Source organism: Chrysemys picta, chromosome 10 (genome assembly GCF_011386835.1).
Source record: "Chrysemys picta bellii isolate R12L10 chromosome 10, ASM1138683v2, whole genome shotgun sequence".
Classification (NCBI taxonomy): domain Eukaryota; kingdom Metazoa; phylum Chordata; order Testudines; family Emydidae; genus Chrysemys; species Chrysemys picta.
This window is the reverse complement of record NC_088800.1, coordinates 86,497,836-86,524,546: the sequence shown is the minus strand read 5'-3', so window position 1 is coordinate 86,524,546 and position 26,711 is coordinate 86,497,836. Positions and strand designations below refer to the sequence as shown.

Sequence of the window (26,711 nt, the reverse complement as noted above, 5' to 3'; positions counted from 1 at the left end):
AGCCCTAATTTCTCTCTCCACCAAGTACAGAAGCTATGGGACAAATGGATCATAGCTACAGACTGCTGTCTGAATTAATGTTTATCAAGGTTAGAGTTAAGCAGTCACTAACCTTATCAAAATAAGGATTGCGATCCATGGAAGACTCTTTGGAAATCTGAGGACGAGAACCAGGGCCCTTTCCTACCACCCGATTGTAATCTCCAACGTTCAGGCCATGCTTATCCAACTCTATTCGTTTCTCCTGTAATATTCCTAATAAGGTGAAGAAAGAAAGGCAATGAAATTGAAGAGTCCAATTAGTTGCTCAAATACGTAATAGTAAATAAGTATGTGCTATTCTATAACTGCACTAAACGAGGCACTACTGAATAAGATGTTTGAATGATTTTAAACACCATTTTTCTTGTTTTGCCTTAGAGCACAAAATACTATGACGACTGCTATACGAGATTGCCAGAGGACTGATTAAACAGATTTTACTTGTCTTCAGACAAAACTGATTGCATTGTTTTTTTTGGAGAACAAGGCAAGTCTCACATGGTGTTTGAAGTTTGTATTTCCAGATGTTAACCACACATTCTTAATACTAGCAGTAAAAATTTTCCTGGTTTGCAGTTACATTTACCATCTTCCTTCTATTTGGATGAGAAAATTCCATAAATCCTTTAACAAGTACTTCATTCAGTTACAAAAATCCTTTAAAGAAACAATAGATAAAAATAATTTAAGATATGCGTATACTAGTGTCACACTGGATAATTAAACCAGAAAAATTTAAAAATCTAATTTACTTTAAAAAATTTAAGAACAGCCATACCGGGTCAGACCAAAGGTCCATCTAGCCCAGTATCCTGTTTTCCGACAGTGGCCAGTGCCAGGTGCCCCGGAGGAAATGAACAGAGCAGGGAATCATCAAGTGATCCATGCCCTGTTGAACATTCCCAGCTTCTGGCAAACGGAGGCTCAGGACACCATCCCTGCCCATCCTGGCTAATAACCATTGATGGACCTATCCTTCATGAACTTATCTAGTTCTTTTTTGAACCCTATTATAGTCTTGGCCTTCACAACACCCTCTAGCAACGAGTTCCACAAGTTGATTGTGTGTTGTGTAAAGAAATACTTCCTTATGTTTGTTTTAAACCTGCTGCCTATTAATTTCATTTGGTGACCTCTAGTTCTTGTGTTATGAGGAGTAAATAACACTTCCTTATTTACTTTCTCCACACCAGTCAGGATTTTATAGACCACTCATATCCCTCCTTAGTCGTCTCTTTGTTGAGCTGAAAAGTCCCAGTCTTATTAATCTTTCCTCATATGGAAGCGGTTTCATACCCCTAATCGTTTTTGTTGCCCTTTTCTGAACCTTTTCCAATTCCAATACATCTTTTTTGACATGGGGCGACCAAGATCTGCATGCACTATTCAAGATGTGGGCGTACCATGGATTTATGTAGAGGCAATATGATATTTTCTATCTTATTATCTATCCCTTTCCTAATGATTCCCAACATGGTTAACTTTGACTGCCGCTGCACATTGCATGGATTTTATTTACATGTTGCCTTTTAGCTTGTCCAATACAAATTAGCTATTCAGTTTAATTCTTTACCTCCTGCTGCACCGTGCAGGGGAATGTAAATCTCAATAAAAAAAAAGCATGAAATGACTTAACACAATGAGCTTAATGAAAATATTTATAATTTGTTTACAATTTTCTTTACACAATCTTAGAGTAAAGACCAAAACTACCTGACAACATGCAATTCTGAACAAATTCTGCTCATCTTGCGATGCAATCACAGAATGGTCATCTTGTAACTAGTGGATACTGTTTTTTCCTCCACAAGAGACTTCTACAGTACATCTTTCATTTTCACTCATTATTCAAAGTAATTCTACTATGTTTATTTGCTAGAGAAACCATTAAAATTTACTATGAACGGACCAGTTCCGCATAAACAGACTTTCATTAATGAGAGGTTACAGTAAAGATAAATATACTTCTAAAATATTCTTAGCATGCAAGATTCTCTTTTATAGATGATGAAAACCTCTTTGAACACCTAATTTTTGTTGTTTCTAAGACCAAACTAAATGCATTAGTGATTAATGTCGTATCAAATCTTTGTTTCCAGTAGCAACCAAGTTGCTCAGGAGGAGGCCTAGATAGATTTTTGAGTTCATATTTAGGCTCCCATCATGTCAACACTTATGCACATGCTTAACTTTACTTATGAGTAATTCCATTGCCATCAATGGGACTACTTATATAGGTTAAGTTTCTCATGAGTGCAAGTATTTACATAATCAGGACCGCCGTTTCTTTAGGGGAATGGGAATTATTTTTTAATAACTCAGGAGAGGATGCAAACAAAAAGATGTGGAATAACTGTCAAATCGGTAAACACAAGACTAATTTCCCTTATGCTTACCTCCAGACATGTCCATCTTATTGCTCGGTATGGTTTCTTCTGGTGATTCTCTCTGAAGTAATAAAATGAATCAGTTTAGTAAGAACCTTTAACTTTTTTTTTAAAACAAAGGAGATCCAGATACAGTGAGTATTTCATTCAACCCTGCAAGAAAGAATAATCAAACTTGACAAAGCACATGTGATTTTGCAAGCATTTTTTCCAATCCCCCTATCGATGAAGACAGACATCTTCAGACACAGAAAAATATTGACGATCTGGTATATGCTACTAGAATTAAAACTCAGTAATGTTTATAAGAAGTTTTTCGAACAACAGATGTTCTTATATTGAAGATCTGAACAGTAAAGGAATGGAAAAAACAAATCAAAGAAGAAAGCAGTTAATCTAAACTTGAAAATGATTTAATTGAAACAAGGGTATTTATCAAGCCTGCCAAACATACCATACTTACTGAAAAACTGAGATTTGTGAATTGCTTAATGAATGGATTTATCCACGTTTCATCTTGTTTATTTCCACCTTTCATTGTTCCCTTAAAAATAAAAGGGATTACTGTGATACTTGAAACAGTCACCAGCACGTATATTACATTGTAAGAAAGGATTAAATTAAAACGTAAACAAGGATTAAGCCTTCCTACATAATTGTACAACACAGAGTTCAATGGGATCCTTAATACTGACTGGGGCATTTAGAAGCCATCTCCCCACCCCTACACCTACCCACAAAATAGTTCCTGTGTGAGAGGCTTTTAGGAATTACATTCATTTTCTGTCCCCCAGACTTCTTGCATTCTTAAATTCCAGCCTCACCTCGTAAAGTCATAATTACCTTTGTAGGCATTTTTTTCATGTACGGTGGCCAATTCAAAGATGGGTTAACTTCTTGGGAGGAACTGCTGTTCCACATTCCAATCTCTACTTCATCATCTTCCTCCCAGCTGGTCTGCCGACTCCCTGGCAATGACATATCATCACCGCACCAACCATCTTGCATAGATTTAGGCCCTGGGTGTAAAGATTTTTCAGACATGAACTAACTCCCTTTAATGCAAATACATCTTAAGGTTGCCAGACTATATTCGATTGTTAAGTAAAACTATATTATTGTGACAAACCTAATATTCTGCCATAATCTTGTGAATCCAGGGAGATCAAAGGCAACAGAAAAATAAATCAACCAATAGCATTTGTTTTAACTTATGACACTAGTCTTAAAAAAAAAAAAAGCTGCTAATTTCCCATTATTAAAAATACTAATGAAAATAGAATTTATCTTCAGTACCTAAGATCTGGGAAAGTCACTAGCAAATTTACAGAGAGCACATCTACCTTTTGTATTTACGTAACTATCAAGATACAAGCCTGTTATATTTGAATTCACAATAAAACTTCTTGGTCACTATTTCACACTTCACCATCTGCACACTCAAAGAAGCTGCAAAAGCACATACCAGGTTTACTTGAAGCCTGCTGACCAACAGAAGCATTTCCCCAGCCAGAGGTGCCTGCTGCATCACTGATGGGCTCTCCCCAGCTAGTACCAGTATCCAGGGGTTTACCCCACGCGGACGTTCCATTATCTACAGTAGTGGCAGGAGTAGAAGGCTCTCCCCAACCTTTTTAAAGCAGCAGGAGTTATTGGTGAGTTTAACAAGTCTTAAAACATTATGTAAAACGCTGAGGGGTTCTTTACACGCAAAATAGAATACAACACATAATTAAAAGCAAGATAAATACACATTTTAAATCACGTAAAATATTGCAGTTGTAAGATTCTGCATGAGGAAAAAACTAAATATAATACCAGTTCCATACATGAAGACATTACATTTTGATTACAGAGATTTCTCAAATGAGAAGACACTAAACGTCTAAAAACTCCACTTCAAATTGAAGGCATCTCTCTTTTGGATCTGATTCAATTGCAACTGAAAATTACTGGAAGGCAAATACTTTCTTAGATATACTGTGCAAGCTCAACTACCCTTCCCCCAATCTATTGAGGTCAGAGCTCCTTTTCTGAAGTCCAAACTTGCTATAGCAATATAAATAAACTCCCAGTGCCTTCCCTCACCAAGAAGTGAACAGCAAAGTGCCCTCCTCATTGTTAGCAATAAAAATTCTGTATGAAGGACACAGGTGAAGCCTTGAGTCTGCACTGTACCTTGCAGACACCTCTTAATGTCACTCTGTTTGCCACAGAGGCTTAAAGTTAAAGTTAATTAAAATCTGGAGCTACATACAAAGCAAAAGTGCTTCCCCTTTCTGGATGTTGCTTTTTTTTTTTTCTTCCTCTACACCCTCAGCCACTTAAATGCAAGAGGAGTAGCCTAGCGCTAACTATACTGCTCAAGTTCACTTTTTAAATTTCAGAAAGATTCCTTCAAATAAAATACAAGCACTGAAAACCTATTTGCACTGCTCTCAGTTCTCTGACAAAACTATTCCCCACCTTACAGCAGTTTCTAGTTTCAAACAAAGTCCAGAGAAGTGTTTTATAATTGCCCAAGAAAACACAAGTCTAGGTAAAATGAAGTCTTACCAGAACCATTACTGCTCTCCTTGTTGGACATGGCACTTGAAGGCAGTAGCTGCTGATGTACCTGTGCTTGCTGGTCTGAACTGCTGCTACTGTTTGGGACATTTTTATTCCACATATTCACATTTTTGTAGTTGTATTTGCTTGGATCACCCCAAGCAGAAGTTCCATCATCAATTTCCATTTTACGGCGTATTGATTCTGGGGATGGCTCCTCCCATCCTGTGGGCTCCTCTTCCTTTGCTGGACTTGGTATTGGTCCACCCAACCACCCGGCACCTGGTGGTTTATTTGTGGTAGATGGTGCTCCCCAAGAGCCAACATCTTGCTGCTTGTTCCAGTCTGGGGAGTTGACTGGCTTTGACGAATCACCCCAACCTTGAGGCTGATTTGATTTGGGAGTTTCGCCCCAGCCCTGGCTCTGATTAGACTTTGCAGGCTCATCCCATCCTGAAGAATGATTTGGGTTTGTATTACTACTTCCCCAAGTGACAGAATTTGATTTAGACTCATTCCAACCAGATACTGATCTGTCACTGTCACTACCTCCTGAACTAGATTTCTTAGCTTCACCCCAATGGTTGCTTCTTGAATTTTCTCCCCAGCTGTCGTTGGCAGACATTGCCCAACCTTGGCTGGCTTTTTGTCCATCTGCCCATCCCTGTTTGATCTTCTGTGTATCATTCCAGGACGACTTGTCCTCTTTGCCACTTACCCATATTTGATTGCTCTTGACCATTACTGTAGCAGCAGAATCCTCTTCCCACCCCCCTTGGCTGTTGGAGCCTTTGGAGTCTCCCCACCTTGTAGCAGACTTTGGATCTCCCCACCCTGATATAGATGAGGTATCATTAGCATTAGGGCTAGGTCTCTCCACACATCCCCCTGAGCTGGAAGTCTGTGTCACAGAGCCTCCCCAGGCCTCTGTCCCATTGTCAGTCTTTCTTTCACCTCTTGGCGATGTTTCAGTATCCCAGGCAGTGTTTTGTTTAATTGGAGTCTGTCCCCAACCAGAGTTGGAAAGGACACGTGGATCTAAGTCAGTTCTGCTCACTATACTTTGGAGTAATGCATGCTGGTCAACTTTTCTTCTCTCCCGGTTCTGTCCTTCTGCAGTTACTTTATCATCATGGCATCCAGTGCTCTCTGTACTACCCTCGCTATCCCCAGTACCTGTTTTGGCCCATACATTGTTCTGCTCAGTTATCTGAGATGCAGCAGAATTCTGGCTATTAAGATCATCCTCTTCAGCAGATTTCCATCCATTTGTAAACTTCCTACTATTTCCATTTACGCTTTCATTGGAATGCTGATTGCTAGGCAGTTTATTCCATTCCCCATTTGAAATGCTAGTGCCAGTGTTTTGTGCAGGGTTGCCCCATCCTCTTCGACTTCCTCCAGAACTCGCACCATTTGCGCTTCCCCATGGCATATTTTGGGAGTTGACTGTCCCTCCCTCCCAGACCCCTCCTCCTTTATTCCCATTGATTTGAAAATTAGTGCTGCCAGGCCCACTGCTGCCAGGCTGCGTTAGAGTTGCATTCACAGTGTCACCATTAGCTTGGCTGTTTGGGCCTGAACATTTGTCTCCAGAGTAATTAGAACCATAGGCAACCCACGTAGTACCATAAGATCCACCATTTTTTGCCTCACCATTGCTAAGATGAGAAGTGGAAGTGCCATTTGTAACTGGAGAGGCCTGAATCTGAGAATGATTCATTGTGCTCACACGCCAGGCCCCAGGCCCTGTATTATTAGGCAGTTTGTTAATCTGTACTGAACCAGCAGAGTTTGGTAAACTAGAGGTCATAAAGTTAGTAGTGTTATTTGGTCCATTCATTTCAGTGTTAAGGTTTTGAGGTTGTCCACTGAATGAAACCTTCCTTGTACCATTCACTTCAGAATCACAATTTTCCTGAAGGCTTGCCCAGGAACCATGGGCTGAACCACCCACTTTAGAGTTAATACTCTGATTGTTAGACTTCTGACCTATGGTACTGCACTGAATATTTGTGCCAGAATTACCACTCCCTACAGACCCTTTCAGGGCATGTCCATTGTTCTCCAATACAGGCCAGGCACCATGGTTGCCATTTGAATTCAAAGTGCTTGGATTTAACCCTCCATTTGATGAAGAGTTTATGGTGCCCCAAGCATTCATTCTATTGTTGCTACTTTCAGATTTGCTGTCAGGAGCATCCACAGAAACTTGACATGTGCTTATTATGGTTCCATGGGATAAACCCCATGGCCCATTAATACTTCCATTGCCCACATTATTGCTGTTGCTACCAACCACAAACTTATTTTGAGAACCATGTCCAATGCCATTCCGAACGCTATCGTTTTCACCACCTGTGCTCCCTGAAGCCATAATAACAAGATTTCTCTCTGACCCAGAGCTAGAGGCGGAGTCAGTGTCCATACATTCTGAAGCCAACTCTGGGTCACTGCCTGTGATTGATGGCCATGCTACTTTGTCAGAACCGTCTACGATAACTTTATCCCAGTTTGTGCTGGAGTCACTATTTGAAGAGACTGGTCCCCAGTGAGAATTTTCATAATGGGATCCTAGACCACTGTGGTTCAGATCTAAAAAGAAAAGGAAAACAAAACAGTTCTTCTGTAAATTCAAGAATTTTATTTCAGTTAACACCAATAAATAAAATAAAATAAAAAAAATTACAGTAGAACCTCAGCGTTACGAACACCAGAGTTACAAACTGACCAGTCAACCACACACCTCGTTTGGAACCAGAAGTATGCAATCAGCCAGCAGTAGAGATCCAATTTTTTTAAATTATTTATTTTCCCTTCACACCCCCCCCCCACACACCTACTAAAAAATAAAGAGAAAGTAAAAAAAGATTTGACAAGGTAAAGAAACTGTTTCTGTGCTTGTTTCATTTAAATTAAGAGGGTTAAAAGCAGCATTTTTCTTCTGCATAGTAAAGTTTCAAAGCTGTATTAAGTCAATGTTCAGTTGTAAACTTTTGAAAGAACAACCCAAAACGTTTTGTTCAGAGTTATGAACAGCCTCCATTCCCGAGGTGTTCGTAACTCTGAGGTTTTACTGTATAAGACAAGTACAACAATTCAAAGTCAGAGGTATTGCACAGATTACTCTAACACTTTTATCACTGGATTTATGAAGACATCAATATATCAATTGCCACATAGAATACCTAGCAGAACACTTAGCAAGAGCATGGAAAAATATATTCATATATTTGAGGTATGAAATCAAATATGGCATCCCTAATAAACTACAGTTTGGACTGCCATTACAGTTTGTGCTTTTAAATATTATACTGCTCATGTGTAAAATACTTTATGAAAGGGGCAGCATACAAATCAAAAAACAAAACAATGGTTAAAGCTTGAAAGCGATATTCTGAAAGGGAGAATGTTATATATACCGGGAAGTTAGAATACTATGCAACTGTAGCCAGGGAAAAGAAGTATGGAAAGAAACACCATTAAAGGACATTGAATAATATAGCTTAAGTGACAGGTTATTCAAGGTATTTACTTTTATACATCATCCTCCATACGTACAATAAGAAAGTGCTTTACAGGAAGTCACTTCAAAGAAAAAGGAAGGTAAAGGTGAGATTTAAAAGGAAATGGCTTAGTGGCAAGGTTCAATTCTATAGAAGACTGCAAAAATTAAGACTACATTCCGTGGAACGAAGAGCAAGAGGGGAACTCTACTGTGATATTCACAGTTATAAGGAACAGAGTAAAAGCTGATCGGTCCCTCCCCTGTGGAATTCACGGATATGGAGTGCAAATCAAGTAGCATGGCTGAATTTGCATCTGTGCAAGTTAAAACATTTTCTCTTTCAGAGTATAAGCTGATCACATGCAGGAATCAAGAAGAAATTCTCCTCAGCTATTTAGAAGTATTTCACAGTTGGCTACATGCAGAATAAGGTTTTTAACTTTCTATTAAAGTGTCGGATAGAGGCTGCTGCCAAAGGCAAAGCAGCACACCAAAAGGGGTGCACTTTGCCACACATTGGGTTATCCTGAGTGTCTAAACCTCTATTAGAGACTTGAACTCCTTTTTCATCCACCAAACCGACAATCGGAACTAAAGTGCTTCCCCACATCAATTTATTTTAAAGTTTGCTGTAAGTTATATGAAAAACCAACTAACTAATAGCAGGATAGCTATTTGGAAATACAGTACTATAAAAACATGTAATGCTTGAACAATGAATAATATGAAACAAAATACCAAAACCTAATAGAAGTTCAGGAAAAACTGTCAGGTAAGTTACTGGATTAATATTTGTATGAATAGGAAAAAATGCAGCATAATATTACATTCTCAAATATATTTTATACCTGGAGAAAAGGACTTCTCACCAGAATAAGACATTCAGGATTTGCTAAGCAAACTGCACACAATTTCTTTTAAGCTAACACAATTAACACCTTTGCTTCAGAATATTCAAAATCTGAATATTCAAACACTTGATAGCCTTATTTACCCCGGTAATTGATAATTAGTATGCAAATATTTCTCTGCTAAACATGTATATCTGTTCAGTGGAATTATACAAGTCCCCTAGATAGATATGTTCTCCTTTAGATGGTAGTTATGGAAAATGCATAGTTTGTGGATGAACACAGAGTACTAGTGCATTTACTAATGTGTATTTGACTTAAAAGGGACACAAGCTAATTTCAGACAAATCTCTTGCTTGTTCCACTACCATCTTAGATCAGCAAATCTCAAGCTTTCATGGTTGTTATTTAGCACGTTTAAAGCATGAACAGTGAGAAAGCACTTTACAGTCAGTCATGAAGACATGACCCCACCCTCAAAAAATTTACAATTTAAATAGGTAATATAAAACTAGAGAAGAATGGGCAAGGGAATAATTAAAGCCAAGTGATGTAAATTCACTTTCTCTAGGTAACGTCTAGTCTAAGGATCAATTTGTAGGCAATAGCACCTTGCATCTAATCTCAAGAATTATGCTGATTTTGATTAGTAGAACACCCCCAAGATATTGTAAACATTAATACTTATAAATAAAGCTAGAGTATGTACTCCACCACTATTAATATTTCACTCATTTGCTGGAAGTTTTTAATGTGTTTTTAAAAATGACATTTAGAAAAATGGTTACATCTTAAAATACTGACATTACTTATGAGCTTTTCATGTTTCTTTGACATATGCCTTAAGGACTGGTATACAACTGAAGCAAAAATATTGGGTCAGATTTTTATTTAAAAAAATAGCAGCCTTAATTTTAAAATGACTGCCAAATAAAGACCTTCTTCCTGCATCTCTGCCAATATTTGTGTCACTGAATGTATCACTGAAAATACTTTGACAAAGTAATTGAATGGCTTTATTTCACTGAAATCTTGCAAAAGATTTTGAAAGGCAATGACTTTACAGCGATATGAAGGATTTTTTCTTTGCTTTCTACTCAGATGTGACGTTCAGCAAAAATAATCACTGCAAGACTAGCTAGAGCGCTCTACACACAAAAGTTTTCTGAGATTGCTCTGAAAAAATCTCTCTTAGTAGACATCTTATAAAATATACTTCGGTATTAAAAGTCAACATTAAAAATTCGGGTCTGTGCTCCTTGATAAGATACCCAGAGCTTGATACTACTTGCTGATGAAAACAGGCTAAAAGACTTAAACTAGTAACCTAATATTTGTTTATAACAGGTCTTTCACCAATTTATTTTACATAATCTTTAGAATTAATAGTCAACTATATACCCAAAGTAGAGACTGCGACATTATGCACCAGCTATCATGTATTTTTAAACTGCAAGAAAGGAGTAGAAAATGTAAAATGAGATCAACTTGCTTAAAAGAAAGAAGTTGCTTTTCAACTGCTCAGATTCAAAAACCTTGCAGTGAAGATTTTCACGAGTTCATGGAAATAAGAAAATATTTTGGAGCTGTGGTTCCCCATATTATGGTACTGCTAATACAATTGCAAAGGTTGTGGCAATGAAAACGGATAAGAAAGTGTATTAAAAAAGTATCTGAATCAGCAAAGATAATTATGATAGCACGTTTCATACTTGAGGTATTACAATGTAATGAGTAAAACAAGGGAAGTGCAGTTACAATCACTACAATGTACTCCAGCAACCCAAAACCTTACATGTGAGAACTTGTTTTATTCAGAGAAAGATTATGACTTGAACACCAAGACTTCAGTTTAATATCTCAATGGAAGATGACAACTGTCAGTTCTCTCCTCTTTCTACGCTACACATGAGGCAGTCTCAACATAAAATATGAACCAACAGCCTTAAGGCTCAGAAGCAAGTGACCTAGCTGTAACTATTCTACTAAAAAAGCCCATTAAGTTACTCAACTTCCAACACAATTTAGCACAAGTTAAAATGTCTAGAAGTATGTTTGCTGCCAACAGCTCATTCTAGGATATTGTGAAGCACATAAGTACCCAATATTATTCAGCAAAAGTCTGTTCTTAAGTACTCTGCATGAACCTTAAAAAGGAGCTGCATATTGTATTATCTGTAATTCTGACTGACTGATTAGTCCAAAGAGAAAAATATCTGTCTAAGCTTCTGAGATGTAAAAAGGGATAAAAACTATAACACTGAAGGCTGACGGATCCTTCAGAGTTACAGGACACGTGAAAGCAGCCAAAAAACCATGGACAACTGAACGTTTTATATGGATGTTGCTAACTGAGGGGAAAAAACATTTCTTGCTTTTATGTTACTTAACTAGCTGAAGGAACAAATCAGAAAAACCTGAAATTTCATATTACTATGGATACTTATTGATGTATATAATACAGTATTTATTTAGCATCAGTGGTCACAATTATTTATCATATACAGCACCTAACTGTGCATTGGAACCTACTGGTGTAGTCCAGAACTCTGCCCCAGAGAATTTTTATATTAAATTAAGAACTCAATCTAATTGTAGTATATAAGTGCATAAACAAACAGTAAGCATTTAAGTCAGTCATACACGTTAACAGTCAAGCTTCTAAAACAACCACCAACCAAGAAGCAAAATCAAATAATTGTGCAAGTAGTTACTGAAATATGTAACTCTTATAAACATACACGTAGTGCACAACAAACATGAGACTGAAATAGGTATGCATCACCTGACTGGTTAGGGGAATGGCTGACCAAGTCCCGAATGGGAGGCATGCCTATGAAAAAGCAAAAAATTACAGAATTGTTATTGAATTAAAGTATTCCTTTGGGATTATTCCACAAAGCACTCAATTATTTTAGAACCAGTTTTTATCATCCTCTCTCAGAAGAGAAGTTTTTCCTGTCAAAAGGGCAGTCCTTCATCTTCATTAGCTAGTGTTAGTAGCTGCAAATTATAAACCATCTCATATAGCCCTAGAACAGGGGTGGCCAACTTGTGGCTCCAGAGCCGAATGCAGCTCTTCAGAGGTTAATATGTGGCTCCTTGCATAGGTGCTGACTCTGAGGCTGTAGATACAGATGCTAACTTTCCAATGTGCTGTGGGGTGCTCACTGCTCAACCCCTTGCTCTGCCCCAGGTCCTGCCACCATTCCGCCCCTTCCCCCAAGGCCCCTGCCCCTTCCCCCCCGAGCCTGGCATGCCCTCGCTCCACCCACCTCCCCCCCACCAGAGCCTCCTGCGCATTGCAAAACAGCTGATTGGCAGGGCTGCCGGAGGATGGGAAGTGCTGGGAGCTGAGGGGGGTAGCGGATGGGGGGCTGCTGACATATTACTGTGGCTCTTTGGCAATGTTCATTGGTAAATTCTGGCTTCTTCTCAGGCTCAGGTTGGCCACCCCTGCTCTAGAAGCAGCAATAAATATAAAAGTATTTGACAAACAAAACGCCAATTTTTTTTACTAATATCCTGCCAAGACAGCACTGCATATGCAAAAATTTTGTATTTATAATTTTGCATTTCATTTTTGCTCAGTGTTTCCATTCCTACTTGATTTCTATTAACTTGAAGTTTTGTTTTTAAAATTAACAAACACCTGATTAAAGTATAACTAGTATCAAAAATTCTTGACTTATAAAAAATTAACTGGACTTGTTAGATAGCTTTGTATTAATGGCAAAAACTACCTACCATAAAATTGTCTCTTTTGTTAAACTCACGAGACTACTATAAGAATCACAGAATTTGAACATTGCCCTTTAGCCCAGTGGATCTTAATCTTTCCAGACTACTGGACCCTTTCAGGAGTCTGATTTGTCTTGCATACTCCAAGTTTCAACTCACTTAAAAACTACTTGCTTACAAAAATCAAACAAACAAACATACAAAAGTGTCACAGTACACTATTCTGAAAAAATGCTTACTTTCTCACTGTGTGTGTGTGTGTGTATGAAATTTTAGTTTGTACTGACCTCGCTAGTGCTTTTTGTGTAGCCTGTTGCAAAACCAGGCAAATATCTAGATGAGTTGATGTACCCCCAGAAAAAACTCTGCATACCTGCAGGGGCACGTGTATCCCTGATTGAGAACCACTGCCCTCGCCCATCCCTGGTCTCACTATTAAGCTAATAAACTCACAATAACCTTGGACAGTGTGATTTATTCTTCAGAATGAAGTCTTTTCTTTATCTGCTCATATTTTGCTTCTTGGTTTATTATAAATTTGTATTGCACCATAGGACCTAGCCAAAACTTCTAAACACTACATACAATTTTTTGCTAGCTTCTGCCTCCTGCAACAGATTAACATTTGCTATTGACAATGTATGCAATCAAATTGTGTAACAGTTTTAAATCCCCCTTGTTTCCCCTTTACTCTATACAATCTATTACATTTAAGCTTTAGAAGGCTTCCCAAATTAGAGCCCCACAATTACTAAGAATCTTTCAACCTCCAACCCCCCCCCTCCGCTTTTTTTTTTTTAAGCAAATTACCCAGGGCAGTTTGAATCACATTGCAGCACATTTTGTTTCTGCATGCTCCTGTTTTAATACAATTTTACATCTGCACTGTCAAGGCACAAAGATAAAAGGAGACTTGCCCAAAATCAGACTCAAGGTAACTCAGCCTGGATTAGAGCCAAGATCCTGATGGCTTCTAATCCACTGATCTACAGAGAAGTACCTCCTAATGTGCCTCCCAGTTTTAAATAATTATTTGTAACAGCCATATACAGCTCACTGTAGCAAGCAGTTAGTGGTCCAGTAACTATCTGCTTATCATTTTGGTTTAGATGACAAACTAATGAATATTTCAAGATTCTCAAGATAGAACACTGGGCTGTCATGGTAGAAAAACAGAAGAGGAGAGATTTATTCTAAAGATTTACCTTGCATGGTTTACAAATAGGGCAAAGTTTTGATAAAGAAAACCATTATGACTGGCATGGATACATTCTCATAATGAAGAGCTACTTGTAAACGGATCTCGGAAAGTATTTCCCATGGTTTTAGCCTTAAGAATGTTCCATAGGTGAGCTCCATTAGGAAGACTTTAATCCTTGAGGAAAAAGGATTCACCACATGTTCTCAGAATACAAATATAACATCTACTTGTAAAGCTATTAGGAACTTCCCAAACTAGCTTTACTCCTAAACAGAACAGACTCATTTTCAAAATGGAGAAGTGTGGGTCCACAAGGAATATAGGCAATACACCACCTTTTATTGAAGAGAAATATTAGTTAAGGATGCCCAGTCCAGAAGACTTATGATCAGTCTACACTGGCCAAGGAAATCAATATTAGCATAAATTGTTAATCTGCTTTCCCTGGCCTTTACAGAGAACCTAACAAACAAGAGGGTAAATTTGCTTCTAGGAATAATTCACAAAAAGCCTGCATTTAGATGTTGGGCATCTGACAGACACTCAGAGTTAAGATTCAGAGATCTGACAGCTCCATTCTAACTTCACCTTAAAATGCTGAGAGGATACAAGCACATAGAATACAAAGTTCTATTTATTTTAATTTGTGAATATCAGTTTACAAAACCTGTACAAAATGAGGTGAGTTAGGGAGAGAGTTTTCAACTCTAATCTTAATTCCCTTATTTTTATGGTTTTGCAGGGTTTTTTCATATCGTGCACATTAGCCCAATTATACGCAAATTAGTTGCCAGCTTCCTCTCCTCCCCCCCGAATCTCTTGCAAGCCTATTTAAATCAGAGGAGCTTTGTTCACAGTCCACATTCTCATTCTGTATTGAAGTCATTTGTGTATTCAGAATATCCCAGGGTTAATTTCTTAGAGCAGGATGTGGATATTCACTCCATTGATTGAAAATATCTACTTCTGTAGATGTGTGAAGGACTTTAACAAGAACACCAGGGACTGGTACTGTACTGAGGATGTAAACAGTTGCTGGAGCCATGCCATCAAGGTATATGGTATACTCTTTCAAATAGGTTACAGGATTGCATATTATCTCTGCCTGCTTGTTTGGTTTTACCATCTGGGCTACTGACTGTACCACAGGGACATTATTGTACGTTTTGGAAAGAGGTAAGCAGGGCACATTTGGTGGAAGAAGGTTCCATGAGTATTAGGCAAATCTTGATGAAAGCAATATATGCATTAGCATGGGTTTCAAGGCTCGGACATTCTTCTTGACTTTACTAACCTCTCGTCTCCTAGTGAAGCGCAAAATTCTTTGCTGAACAGCTAATCTGCACATAGATGTTCTTTTAAAAGCAAAGGACTTTAAGGGATTACTTTACCTTCCTGATGTTCTGATATCTTTAATTTCTGGAATGGGATACCAGTACTAGTAAGCAGACCTAAGATCTTTTTTGATGGCTGGGGGAAGGAGAAGATGGAAGTAGCAAAACAGCAAGATTAGCAGATTATTCACATCAGTTTTTTTCAGATATGATAGCAGCAAGTGACATCTTAAGTGGCTCTTATGCAGTCAAACTAAGGTAGTCTCCAAAGCATGCTCTACGATTCACTGTTCAGTGTAATCCATTCTTTGTACTTTATCATCTCATCTACAGATCTCAAAGCACCTTACAAATATTAAACCTCCACCCTCTGGACATTATTCCTTCTTCATACACGCAGAAATGAAACCTTAGGTCACACAAAAGGCATGTGGCACAGATGGGGGTAATTAACTATTAGACCCATTCTGACTCTTATACGTGACAATTCCATGAGACTAAAATGCAAAGTGACAAGGGATCTGGTAGCACAGTGACTGTCTGGGTGCAACAGCTCACACACCCTGTTTGGAGAGACGGATGAAGGATGGCCAGGACAACTGGATTATTCTCTCCTCTCTGGAAAAGTTCCATGGGGCCTTTTATTGACCATCTGGACAACCAAAGAACCAGGAGGGACCTAGATTTAACATCTCAAAGAATAGCAGCATCTCATATGCTTAATACAACACTGCTGTGTCTCTATTGGGGGAAGAAACCAGGATCTTCTAGCTCAGAGATTACTCAACCATACTAGTAAGTGCTCAGTATTACATCAAACAAAAGCCAGAAAGAGAAGAAGAGTCCACTTAGCTGTAAATAAATATTTTCCACAGGTTGGAATCCTATCAACCGCATCAGAAGAAAAAATAAACAAGAGGCTGTGTAAGACACTGTTGGAATGCAATACTCACAACATATGTAACCAGTTTCTAACAGTTTGCCTTGCGGGAGAAATTTTTAATAATCTACACGTGAATCTTTCTTTGACATTACAGGCCACAAGACTAGATCAACAGATAACAGACCTATGGAGAAAAATTTCATCTGTAAAAAACTAGTTTTGTTTTTTTAAAATGGTTAGACTGTGCTCATTTTGTTACACACACAAAACTGAAGAGTTTAATCTCCAATATAACAAATCACTACCTAGATTAAAAACAGAACAAAAAAACCCCAATCCATACTATTTTAGTTTTGATATTCATTTGTACAGTGTTTGACAGCAACATACCTGACAGTTTTCCTTCATTTTAAATACTGTTATCTTCTAGAGTCTGTGATGAGTTCAAGGATATAAAAAGGAGCAAAGTATCGAGGTTTTCCTCAAGAATTCTTTTAAAAAGGAAAGTCACCTTTTTGTAACTGGAGTGCTTTACATCATAGCCTCTGTAGTGCCAAACGTCAGTATCTTAAGAAATACTATAAATTACAGCCAAGTTTAGATGGCTCAGGTGAAACAGTTGTATCATAACTGCTAAATGTCTTTCAAACAACTAAATGCAGCTACAAAAACCAGCATAAGAAACACAAACACTTATGGAGAAGATGATGGCTGAGCGGTGGACTACCAAAATGCTTTGGAAATTCCTGGAATTGGAGTTATTTCTTTCCAGTCAAGAATACACTACCTTTATCTTACTAACAAAGAGATCAGTAAACTATAACCTAGTTCATTCATTAAAAGTGCAAACTTGTTCATAGATTCTAGGGTCAGAAGGGACCATTGTGAGCATTTAGTTTGATGTCCTGTATAACACAGACCACAGAACTTCCTCAAAAATTAATTCCCAGGGCAGGTCTTTTAGAAAGATCCAATTTTGAATTAAAAATGGTCAGCGATGGAGAAACCACCATGACCTTTGATAAAATGTTCCTATGGTTAACTCTTTATTACACTGTTGTACAAGTATTTGAAGGGTAGGTTGCTCAAGCCAACAAGGATGAAGAAGGATCAGAGTAAAGAGCTTATGAAAAAAAGAGAAAATATTGATATGAACAGCAGTCATTCTCCTCTCAGATTCCAGAGAAGCAGATCCTGTAAGAGGCCAAGATACTCTGTCAGCAGAGACAGTACCCGGGGTTAGAGTCCTGCGCGGACACAAGTTTATAGCCGCAGATGCAGATATCCGTGGATATAAATCGGTATCCATGGAACTGCAGGGGGGAAAGGAGCAGAACATGTGGCTGCCGCTCCCAGGAGCCAGTGTCCTGCGCCGGCAGCTCCTCCGGCGTGGCTGTACTGCCCACAGCCCCACTCCTGTCCCTTCCGTTCAGCTGTCTGTCTCTCCTGTCTGGGGGTGTGTGCGCCATTTGAACACAAGAGTGCAACCAGGGACAGGTGCCAGTGAGCCTGGTGCCCGCCCCATTGGGCGGAGTGGGGACAGTACAGCTACGACGGACGAGCTGCCAGTGTGGGGTGCTATCACCTTGGAGCGGTGGCGGCACCACGTTGTGCTCCTTTCACCACTGCGGTTCCTGGGAGAGCCCTGCGGTTCCACGGATATTGATTTATATCCACGGATATAAATTTGTATCCGCGCAGGGCTCTACTTGGGGTACACAAACAAATCTAATCTCTTTAGCAAAACAAACCTTAACATCAGAATTATGGCTTTGATTTTTTTAACCCAGAAATTCAAGGTGATGTGGATCTGAAACAAGAAACTTATTTTGAGGATGCTGTTCAGATTCCTGAATATTGGACATAGCACTAACACACAGACCTATGGCAAAGTCTTTACATAAAGGGGTTCCCTTTAAAGCACTCTTTTTGATCAGTCATTTAGATCAAGAGAGGGATCTAGAAAAAGGATATTAATATTTATCTAAACTTAAACCTACATTGTTCAAAGGTAGATATGCACCTGTATCGTATAGAAACTGCATTAGTCAATAACTAAGATGAGCTGAGAATGATCAGAGATTCAATTAAAAGGAAGATAGCGCACTTGTTTTAAAGTTAATGCTTAACATGAACAACAGACACTGGAGAACTCTTTGCCCATTTACCCTAAAATGGATTCTGTGTTGTACCAATTCAATCATTCTAATCTAGCTACTAATAAAATATCTAACCTCACTGAAAACAAGTTACTTCCTCTCTCACCTGACTGTTTTTTGCTGCTGCTGTTCGGCACTTCTCCGTTGGTCACTGGCTGTTTACTTGTGACAGCGCTGCCTCCTGATTGGCTGTTTAATACTTTAGGAGTGGATCCCAGGTTTGCAGCTATCACTGGTAACTGCTGACCTCGCTTCAAAAGCTGTTTCTGTTCCTGGTGTCGAAATCGTGGTGGTACTTCACGAGGAGGGTATCGAGGCAAGGTCTGCTGCTGCTGCTGATTGCTGGCTGTGGCCCGCTTGGCATTATTATTAGTGCTGGTTGCTGTGGAAGTGCCGTTAGAGGTGACGGGCTGAGGCTGGCTTACACTGGTCTTTGTTTGTTCTGGCACTAACCCACACCAAAAAAAAAAGAAAAAAGTTGAAGAAAATTAATCACAAGTACCATAGTTTTCAAACTCAAAAAAAGCCTAAGAAAAGAAAAACATGTTTTGAGTAGGGCAGAGGTGGCCAACCTGAGCCTGAGAAGAAGCCAGAATTTACCAATGTACATTGCCAAAGAGCCACAGTAATACGTCAGCAGCCCCCAATCAGCTTCCCTCCACTCCCAGTGTCTGCCACCCATTGGCGCCTCCCCCTCCCTCCTGATCCACTGTTTTGTGGCATGCAGGAGGCTCGGGGGGGGGGGGGGGGGCAGGGCCTGTGGCAGAGCCAGCGGTTGAGCAGTGAGCACCCCCCGGCACATTGGAACGTTAGCGCTTGTAGCTCCAGCCCCGGAGTCGGTGCCTATACAAAGAGCCGCATATTAACTTCTGAAGGGCCGCATGTGGCTCCGGAGCCACAGATTGGCCACCCCTGGAGTAGGGTATATATTACGGAATGGCAGTATTTGCTCCAGTTAAAGCTGAAACCCAGTTTCCACTATAGGCTAGCTATATGCACACACTATTTTCTAGCATGGTAGTACTAGTAATAGTAGGTTTAGCTATAAATTCATAACAAATTATCCCAGCTCAAGTCTTTTATTACTACTCCTTACAAAGATCCAAAATTTTTTTGACGGATCATCACTTCATCAGTCCAAGTCTGTTTTAGCACCTAAAGCAAAACTACATTTCTCAAAAAATTAAAAACTTTAAAAAATCTGGGTTGCATTATTTCCTACAGTGGGAAATTAAAAAATCCTTTGTGTATAAGTCTTTTATTAAGTCAACATAGAAGAGAACACAAGGCAAGCTTAGGAACAAAGAGAATGAGTGGTTAACAGTCACCTGTCTTGTCAATCCTGACATCCAAAGGGAAATCTATGTACTAGTCTTCACCCAGTCCATTGTCAGTAGAAAGTGATAGCATAAATAGCATACACCATTTGACATGACTGGTTGCCTCCATGGATGAAATGCCAAGCATTCAGCTTAAATGAAATCAAAATTGCCTTTCATAACCTTGACAGCATGGCCATTTTTAGGTGGGATTGAGGCCAAAGAATTTGCAAGAAAGGTTACATATGGGTGTATACACCACACCTGAACTGTGAATAAACAGGTGATTACAGTATTCATTGCTACCTGTTTATTTGCTCCATCACACCAGTACAAACGCAAACAAATTAAATGAAACCCAGAAAGGCACAGGATGGAGTATGTGGTTGGGCCTGGTCTATTAAAGCACACAAATACTCTAAAGGTGTGAAATGCTTTACAGAAACTACGTTTAGAGATCACCCACAATTTAAAAAAAGTTTAAACCAACTCTATTGATGTCACTGTAACACAGCTTTTTCAAGCCCATTATATATATCAGTGATCACACACATTTGTGTATGTGTTCAGTTTACTTTTTCTTTGATAAAATAAGTACAGAAGAATATCTAGGTTGTGATTTTCAGAGATGACTAGAGAACTTAACTACAACTGTCCTTGAAATTAATGGGCGCTGCATAGTTAACTTTGAAAAGCTTAACCTTAAACAATATTATAAAAATAAATGCTTGCACAACTACTGTCTTTATAGCCAGGTCCTAAAGGTACAATTAAAACTGTAAGGCATTCCTACTGCTATGTGTGGGAGTTGTTGGGTGTTTGGGGTCCTATTAAAATTAAGCTTGAGTTACTATAAAGTTTTGTTTATCTTCAAGAGTAACTCTGCACATTAGTATGCTGTTAACGTACCCATGGCTTTTGACTTTGCAGCAGCATTTCCTAAACCATTACTTTTTGTATTTCATTAATCAATTCCCTAGTGTGCTAGAAGCAAGAACAAAATGGTTAAATGAAAGAAAATTACAAAACATGAAAATCATACACTAACATTCACTTTCAGGTACAAATGCAGGTGAATACTATAGTCTGGCCTTAGAAAATCTAAGCAAAATCCAGTTCCCTGAAGCTTTGTTTAAAAAAAAATTTCAATATAGGGAATACGGCTGTTACTTTTAACATGATTAGGTAAAAAAAATACACATACCTCAAAAAAGGCAAACACAATTATATGTTCCTTAAAAAAATTTGTGTCCTGTAGGATCAAATGTGTTACTTAAGTGTAAACAAAGCACCAAACGTTCTTGGCACCCAGAACTGCAGCTATCAGTTTTTCAGTCAATGAAAAAAATGACAAAGCCCAAAGAAAGATTTTGTATACAAGGGATATTTGGAGCATGTATGTTATTTCTTCTCCAATGGAGGGACTGAGTTATAAATCCTTGGTATAAGTTTCAAGGGCAGAAAAAGGGATACGCTACTTCAGGTGATTACAAACATGTACACCACCACAGTACCACCGTCTTCCACTACTCTGCCACAGCAGTGACCCAGTTCTACTCTATTTCACAGCTGAATGGAGGGGGACAGAATTAGGTAGAAGAATGGCCGTGACATAAGTCAATTTAATGCATAGGAGCATGGATAGGGAAGATATTCACAAGTAATTAGATAAACCGATAAGTTGGATAAAATGACTAACACAGTATTAGATTCTGCTGATGTAAGAGTTCTGTTACCTATTTTAGAAAGCTACTGAATTCAAGTCCTCTAACAATATTTCACATGCACACATTCAACAGTGTATGAACGACCTACGATCAAATGCATTTAATGTTCAAAAGTACAATTCAATGCCTTCAAAAATTCTGAACATATTTCCATCTATTCCTTTCTAGCATATTCCTCTTTTCATTAATGTTACGATTTAAAGAACAAAGCAATGCAATGTAAAATGACGCAGGAGAGGAAAACATTTTATATTCCTCTCTGCACTTCTAAATCAGTAATTTTTCTTAATGGTAAATCTTTGTTGTTATTAATAATATAAATTACTTACAATTATGCAGAAGTTATTTAAAAAACCCATACTCCTTTAGTCCATTTACTAATGCAACTCAGACATTTAAATCGAGTTGGTCTTTCATTTAACTTTCTAGTAATCTACATTTTACCAATATACCTTTTGATGCAACTGGTCATAATGTCTAACCTTTAAAGTTAAAAAACATACTTAAAGCTTGATCTAAGAAAGTCTGTTGACAGCAGTAAATGAAAATAAACACACTACCTGCCTACAGTCTACCAGCATTACTCCACCAACAAAGTACTTATAAAGAACTGCACTGCTTAGCTATAAATCCATTTTTTGGTCACCTGGTATTGTTTGTATGAATTATACTGTCTTTATATTTAGACTGTAAACTCCTTGGTGCAGGGATTATTTTATTACAGCACGTAATGTCTTGTTGGTGCTCAATAAAATGATAATTTTCACTCCACCTAGTATTCCTTCCATAGTAGAATTATTCCTTGCCGATTAAATACAAATCATTTACATATGACATTCCAATGGAAGAGAACTGGAGTTAGAAAAATCACTCCAGAGCAGAACGGCAACAAAGCAACATTCATTCCTAACTTTCCTTATTTAAGCCACTTTAAAGCACAGTAAGTGCATCTTAACTAAATTAATTGAACTAATTCCTGGTTACTCATTCATTTGTTAACTATAAAATGATAGAGCATATTAGTAAATGAGATCCCTTTTAGTAAAATAAACCCCAAATAGCTATAGTATGAACACTACTTTTTCTAAACAAATAAAACATTACATACAGATTACACAAGAAATATATTTACTTGGTAGATAAAAGCAGTAACCGAATTATTCATTCTTTGTGTAAAGATTGACTAATTCAATAAAATGCAACCAATGTTCAGGTAAAACATTTTTAGTTTGAACCAGGTTCTCTCTACTCTCTACAGTCAAATATGCTTTAAGATGCAACTTAAAGTTTCAGTTATTTTCAACTTAATTAAATGTATTATTGACATCTTCAGGCCCAATACAACCATTTTTCTTAACTAAGTGTCGGGGGGGGGAGAGGAGTGGGGAAATCACACAATTTGTTAATTCTATCCAATTGTATTTTATAATCAGCAACTTTTCAGAAGATTAAACCAGCTCTGTTGCTAATATCTCACTTTAACTAACCTTTTATTGTTCCAATATTATAAATTCCAATACCCCTTAAATCCCAGAAAAGTGTTATAATCTACTTCTCTAGTTTAACAACACTGTTAAAAACAGTGATAAAATATTGTTTAGCACATCAGTATTTTGTTCTGCATCACCCTAAAGTCTAAAGGCAACTTTGTTAATGGACTTGCAGTGTATTACTCCTAATTTTCTTGACAAGCAGCAGCAAGATTACAAAGGAATATAAGGAGAGAGATTTTCATAAACAACAAACCTGCTGAAAACCCACAAAGCAGTGGAAGCTGAAGTTACAGTCTGCACGACCGTGACAGAAACAACAGTTTACAGATAGATTCCAAAGAAAGACGCTTCCAACTTGTGTTGCTTTCCCACTCTGCAGATTTCATTAGAAAATGGAGGAGAAGCATGGTGTCATTTTACTGCTACAAGAGTACTGCTTGCCAACTCCTCCTGGAGTAGGGGCCCAGTGACAAACTCCCCCCTCCAATAAAAAAAAATGGCAGCTGTGTGAACAACTTTAATGCAGATGGAGAACAGTTTCACTCAAACAAAATCAGCTTACATAGATCAAATCAACGGCTAAAGCACACAAAGAGCAGCACCAAACTGTCATTGAAGTGTTCTTTTCTTATTACTGCTTAAGCTGACCTCTTAAAAATGTACTGTAATACACTTTCCTTGCATGTCATGCCCCAAAGAGTTGTCAGTTCTGGAATGCTGAAGGGCAAACAGAGGAAGTCTGGCTTTCAAGCTGACACACGTAAGATGTAATGCTAGAATTTTCGTTGTGGAAAAATGGCCGCAGCTGTAAGCTCAGCTAGCTGATCTGGAAAATATCTAACTGTTTGCCAATTCATTAACCCCTGCAGAGCCGCAGAAAGGTAAATTATAAGGCAGTTATATGGGGAATTTTAACAGCAAGTCTTCATAGCTCGGTTCATTTTTTTCCCCTTTTTTCTACTTATAAGCTTTGAAAGCTAATATAACAGTTTTCCATTAAGGTAACAGTTATACAAGTGGAAAACAAAACTTCTGTGAGCATAGACAGTTTTGTTTCACAGAGAACAGATGAACGAGAAGTTTCAAAGGTAGGAAATAGGGGTAAAGGAATTCAACTCCATATCCAGTTATTTTTAAAGGCACTTTCTATTTCAGTGGTGATCCAGAGTTTATCCTATTCTGCAACAAAAGCAGTAGTTTTATGCCTAGCCCTTCCACAAAACAGGGAAATGTAGAGAAAAAGTTGAAAAAAATCTGAATTGATGATCTACCTTTTGTTATTTTGCAAAGCACTAGAAGACTCAACAGCACGAGTGACAGCCTTAACCCTACTGCACAGTTTGTAAAACTATTTCACTAAAATATTACCTACGTATCTTGAAATACAACATGTAAAGGGAATGTTTCACATTACAAAGCACTGTCCTGCACACACATACATTTATATTTACAGTGACAGCATCTTGTTTGCTGAAGAGTCTCAGAAGCTGGTATTTTGTGGCAAAATGCAAGCTAAATACTCATATTGTATAACGTTTGGTTTAGCATGTAGTGTACGATGCCATTTTCTTTGCATAGCTGAAGTGGGGTTTGAGAGATTTCTTTTGAATGGGATATTCATGATGAATAGGGAGGTTTGTTTACTTTGAATAGTATTACAAGTTAAATGCAATAAAAGCTATTATACCAGGCTACCGTGTAAGTTAGAGTGGAACACGACCACAATGTTTGACAGTTCAATAGCACATTTAATTGGTAAAGATCTCAAAGCACTTTCCAAACTTTACATTTAATTTATATTCTAGTACCTACAGGGTCCCAATCAAAATCAGGGACCCTCTGTGCAAGGTTCTGTACATAGTGCTCTCCTCTGAGGAACGTAGGAATTATTGAATTGCTGAATACATTTAAACCTAAAAAGCTGGTAAAAATGTTTAACTGAAAAACCAACTATATACAAAATACAACCTTCTTATGTCAATACTAATGCATCAAACAGCTATAGCTGAAATATCTACACTACTGTTATCTTAACTGTTTCAATATTTTCATTTGAACAGGGGTATAATCAAAATTTGCTAGTAATGTCAAACTACTTTATCCCATTCCAAGAAAAGGGTTTTATGACACTGGGGTTCTGGAACTATTAAGATGAAAACAGTGCAAGAAGTGATCCTAGACATAAATGCATTTTAGACTCAACTGAGAGTTTGGGGGAGGGGGGAGTTTATTACAATTTTAATGTAATTTTCTGCAATGAAGAACTTTATTATGAATTACTTAGCAATCCTATACTCTTGTATTCTATCTTCAGCTCATCCACATAATATTTTAAGAAATTAACATGATGGAAACTTGGAAACTAGTAAAATATTCATTAATTTTCATCTTGAATGCAAGCACACAAAACTATGATGAAACATGCATACCCAATTCACTAACACAGATGACAAATTTTGACATGTGAAATTATGGTTTGAAACAGCTTCACTATTGAATCCCATAACATCTATGCTTATTAAAAGCGACTGCCAGCATGTTTGACAGATCTTAAAATTCCCCCTAACTTTTATAGTAAAATATAGTTAAGGAAATAAAGTAACATATTAAAGTTAGAGTTGGGTATTTACATTTCAGCTAACAAAAGCTGAAAATCTAACAAGGACAAAAACGTCCGCATCTTTATTCCCTCAACTGTGGGCATCACTATCACTTCTCAAGATGTGAGACACATGTCAATTGTGACTTTATAAAATGGTACTGTCCATTCTAAAGCAAACCATTTACCATTTTTCTATTTTGTCCCTCAGTCTTTCCTAGTTTAATTTATTACTGTAGAATTTTAAAAGTGACACTATTCACAATTCTCATCAATATCTTCATTAATGATTTAGATAATGGCATGGAAAGTACACTTATAAAGTTTGCAGATGATACCAAGCTGGGAGGGGTTGCAAGTGCTTTGGAGGATAGCATTAAAATTCAAAATGATATGGACAAACTGGAGAAATGGTCTGAAGAAAATAGAATGAAATTCAATAAAGACAAATGCAAAAGTACTCCACTTAGGAAGGAACAAATCAGTTGCACACATACAAAATAGGAAATGACTAGGAAGGAGTACTGCAGAAAGGGATCTGGGGGGTCATTGTGGATCACAAGCTAAGTATGAGTGGACAGTGTAACCCTGTTGCAAAAAACAAACAAAAGAATTATTCTGGGATGTATTAGCAGGAGTGTTGTAAGCAAGTCATGAGAAGTAATTCTTCCACTCTATTCCATGCTGATTAGGCCTCAACTGGACTTTTGTGTCCAGTTCTGGGCACCACAATTCAGCAAAGATGTAGACGAACTGGAGAAAGTCCAGAGAAGAGCAACAAAAATGATAAAAGGTCTAGAAAACATGACCTATGAGGGAAGATTGAAAAAATTGGGTTTGTTTAGTCTGGAGAAGAGAAGACTGAGAGGGGACATGATAACCATTTTCAAGTACATAAAAGGTTGTTACAAGGAGGA

At 38.0% G+C, this 26,711-nt stretch overlaps 1 protein-coding gene across 39 annotated transcripts in view; it reads right to left on the bottom strand.

The window, feature by feature from the left end:
* TNRC6A (trinucleotide repeat containing adaptor 6A) overlaps window positions 1-26,711 on the bottom strand; it is a 174,458-nt gene that overhangs the window by 17,812 nt on the left and 129,935 nt on the right. For 14 of the 39 annotated variants that reach the window (XM_065560320.1, XM_065560307.1, XM_065560308.1 and 11 more), the window contains 8 exons: window positions 18,763-19,104; window positions 12,124-12,171; window positions 4,986-7,574; window positions 3,895-4,059; window positions 3,273-3,448; window positions 2,884-2,973; window positions 2,439-2,490; window positions 113-255 (listed from right to left, as the gene is read on the bottom strand). In XM_065560320.1, coding sequence (XP_065416392.1) covers window positions 113-255; window positions 2,439-2,490; window positions 2,884-2,973; window positions 3,273-3,448; window positions 3,895-4,059; window positions 4,986-7,574; window positions 12,124-12,171; window positions 18,763-19,104 — 3,605 coding nt within the window. Of the gene's footprint in view, window positions 1-112; window positions 256-2,438; window positions 2,491-2,883; window positions 2,974-3,272; window positions 3,449-3,894; window positions 4,060-4,985; window positions 7,575-12,123; window positions 12,172-18,762; window positions 19,105-20,884; window positions 20,904-23,448; window positions 23,653-26,711 lie in introns of those variants that run through there. The other 25 variants (XM_065560309.1, XM_065560310.1, XM_065560314.1 and 22 more) reach the window with 11 other exon arrangements.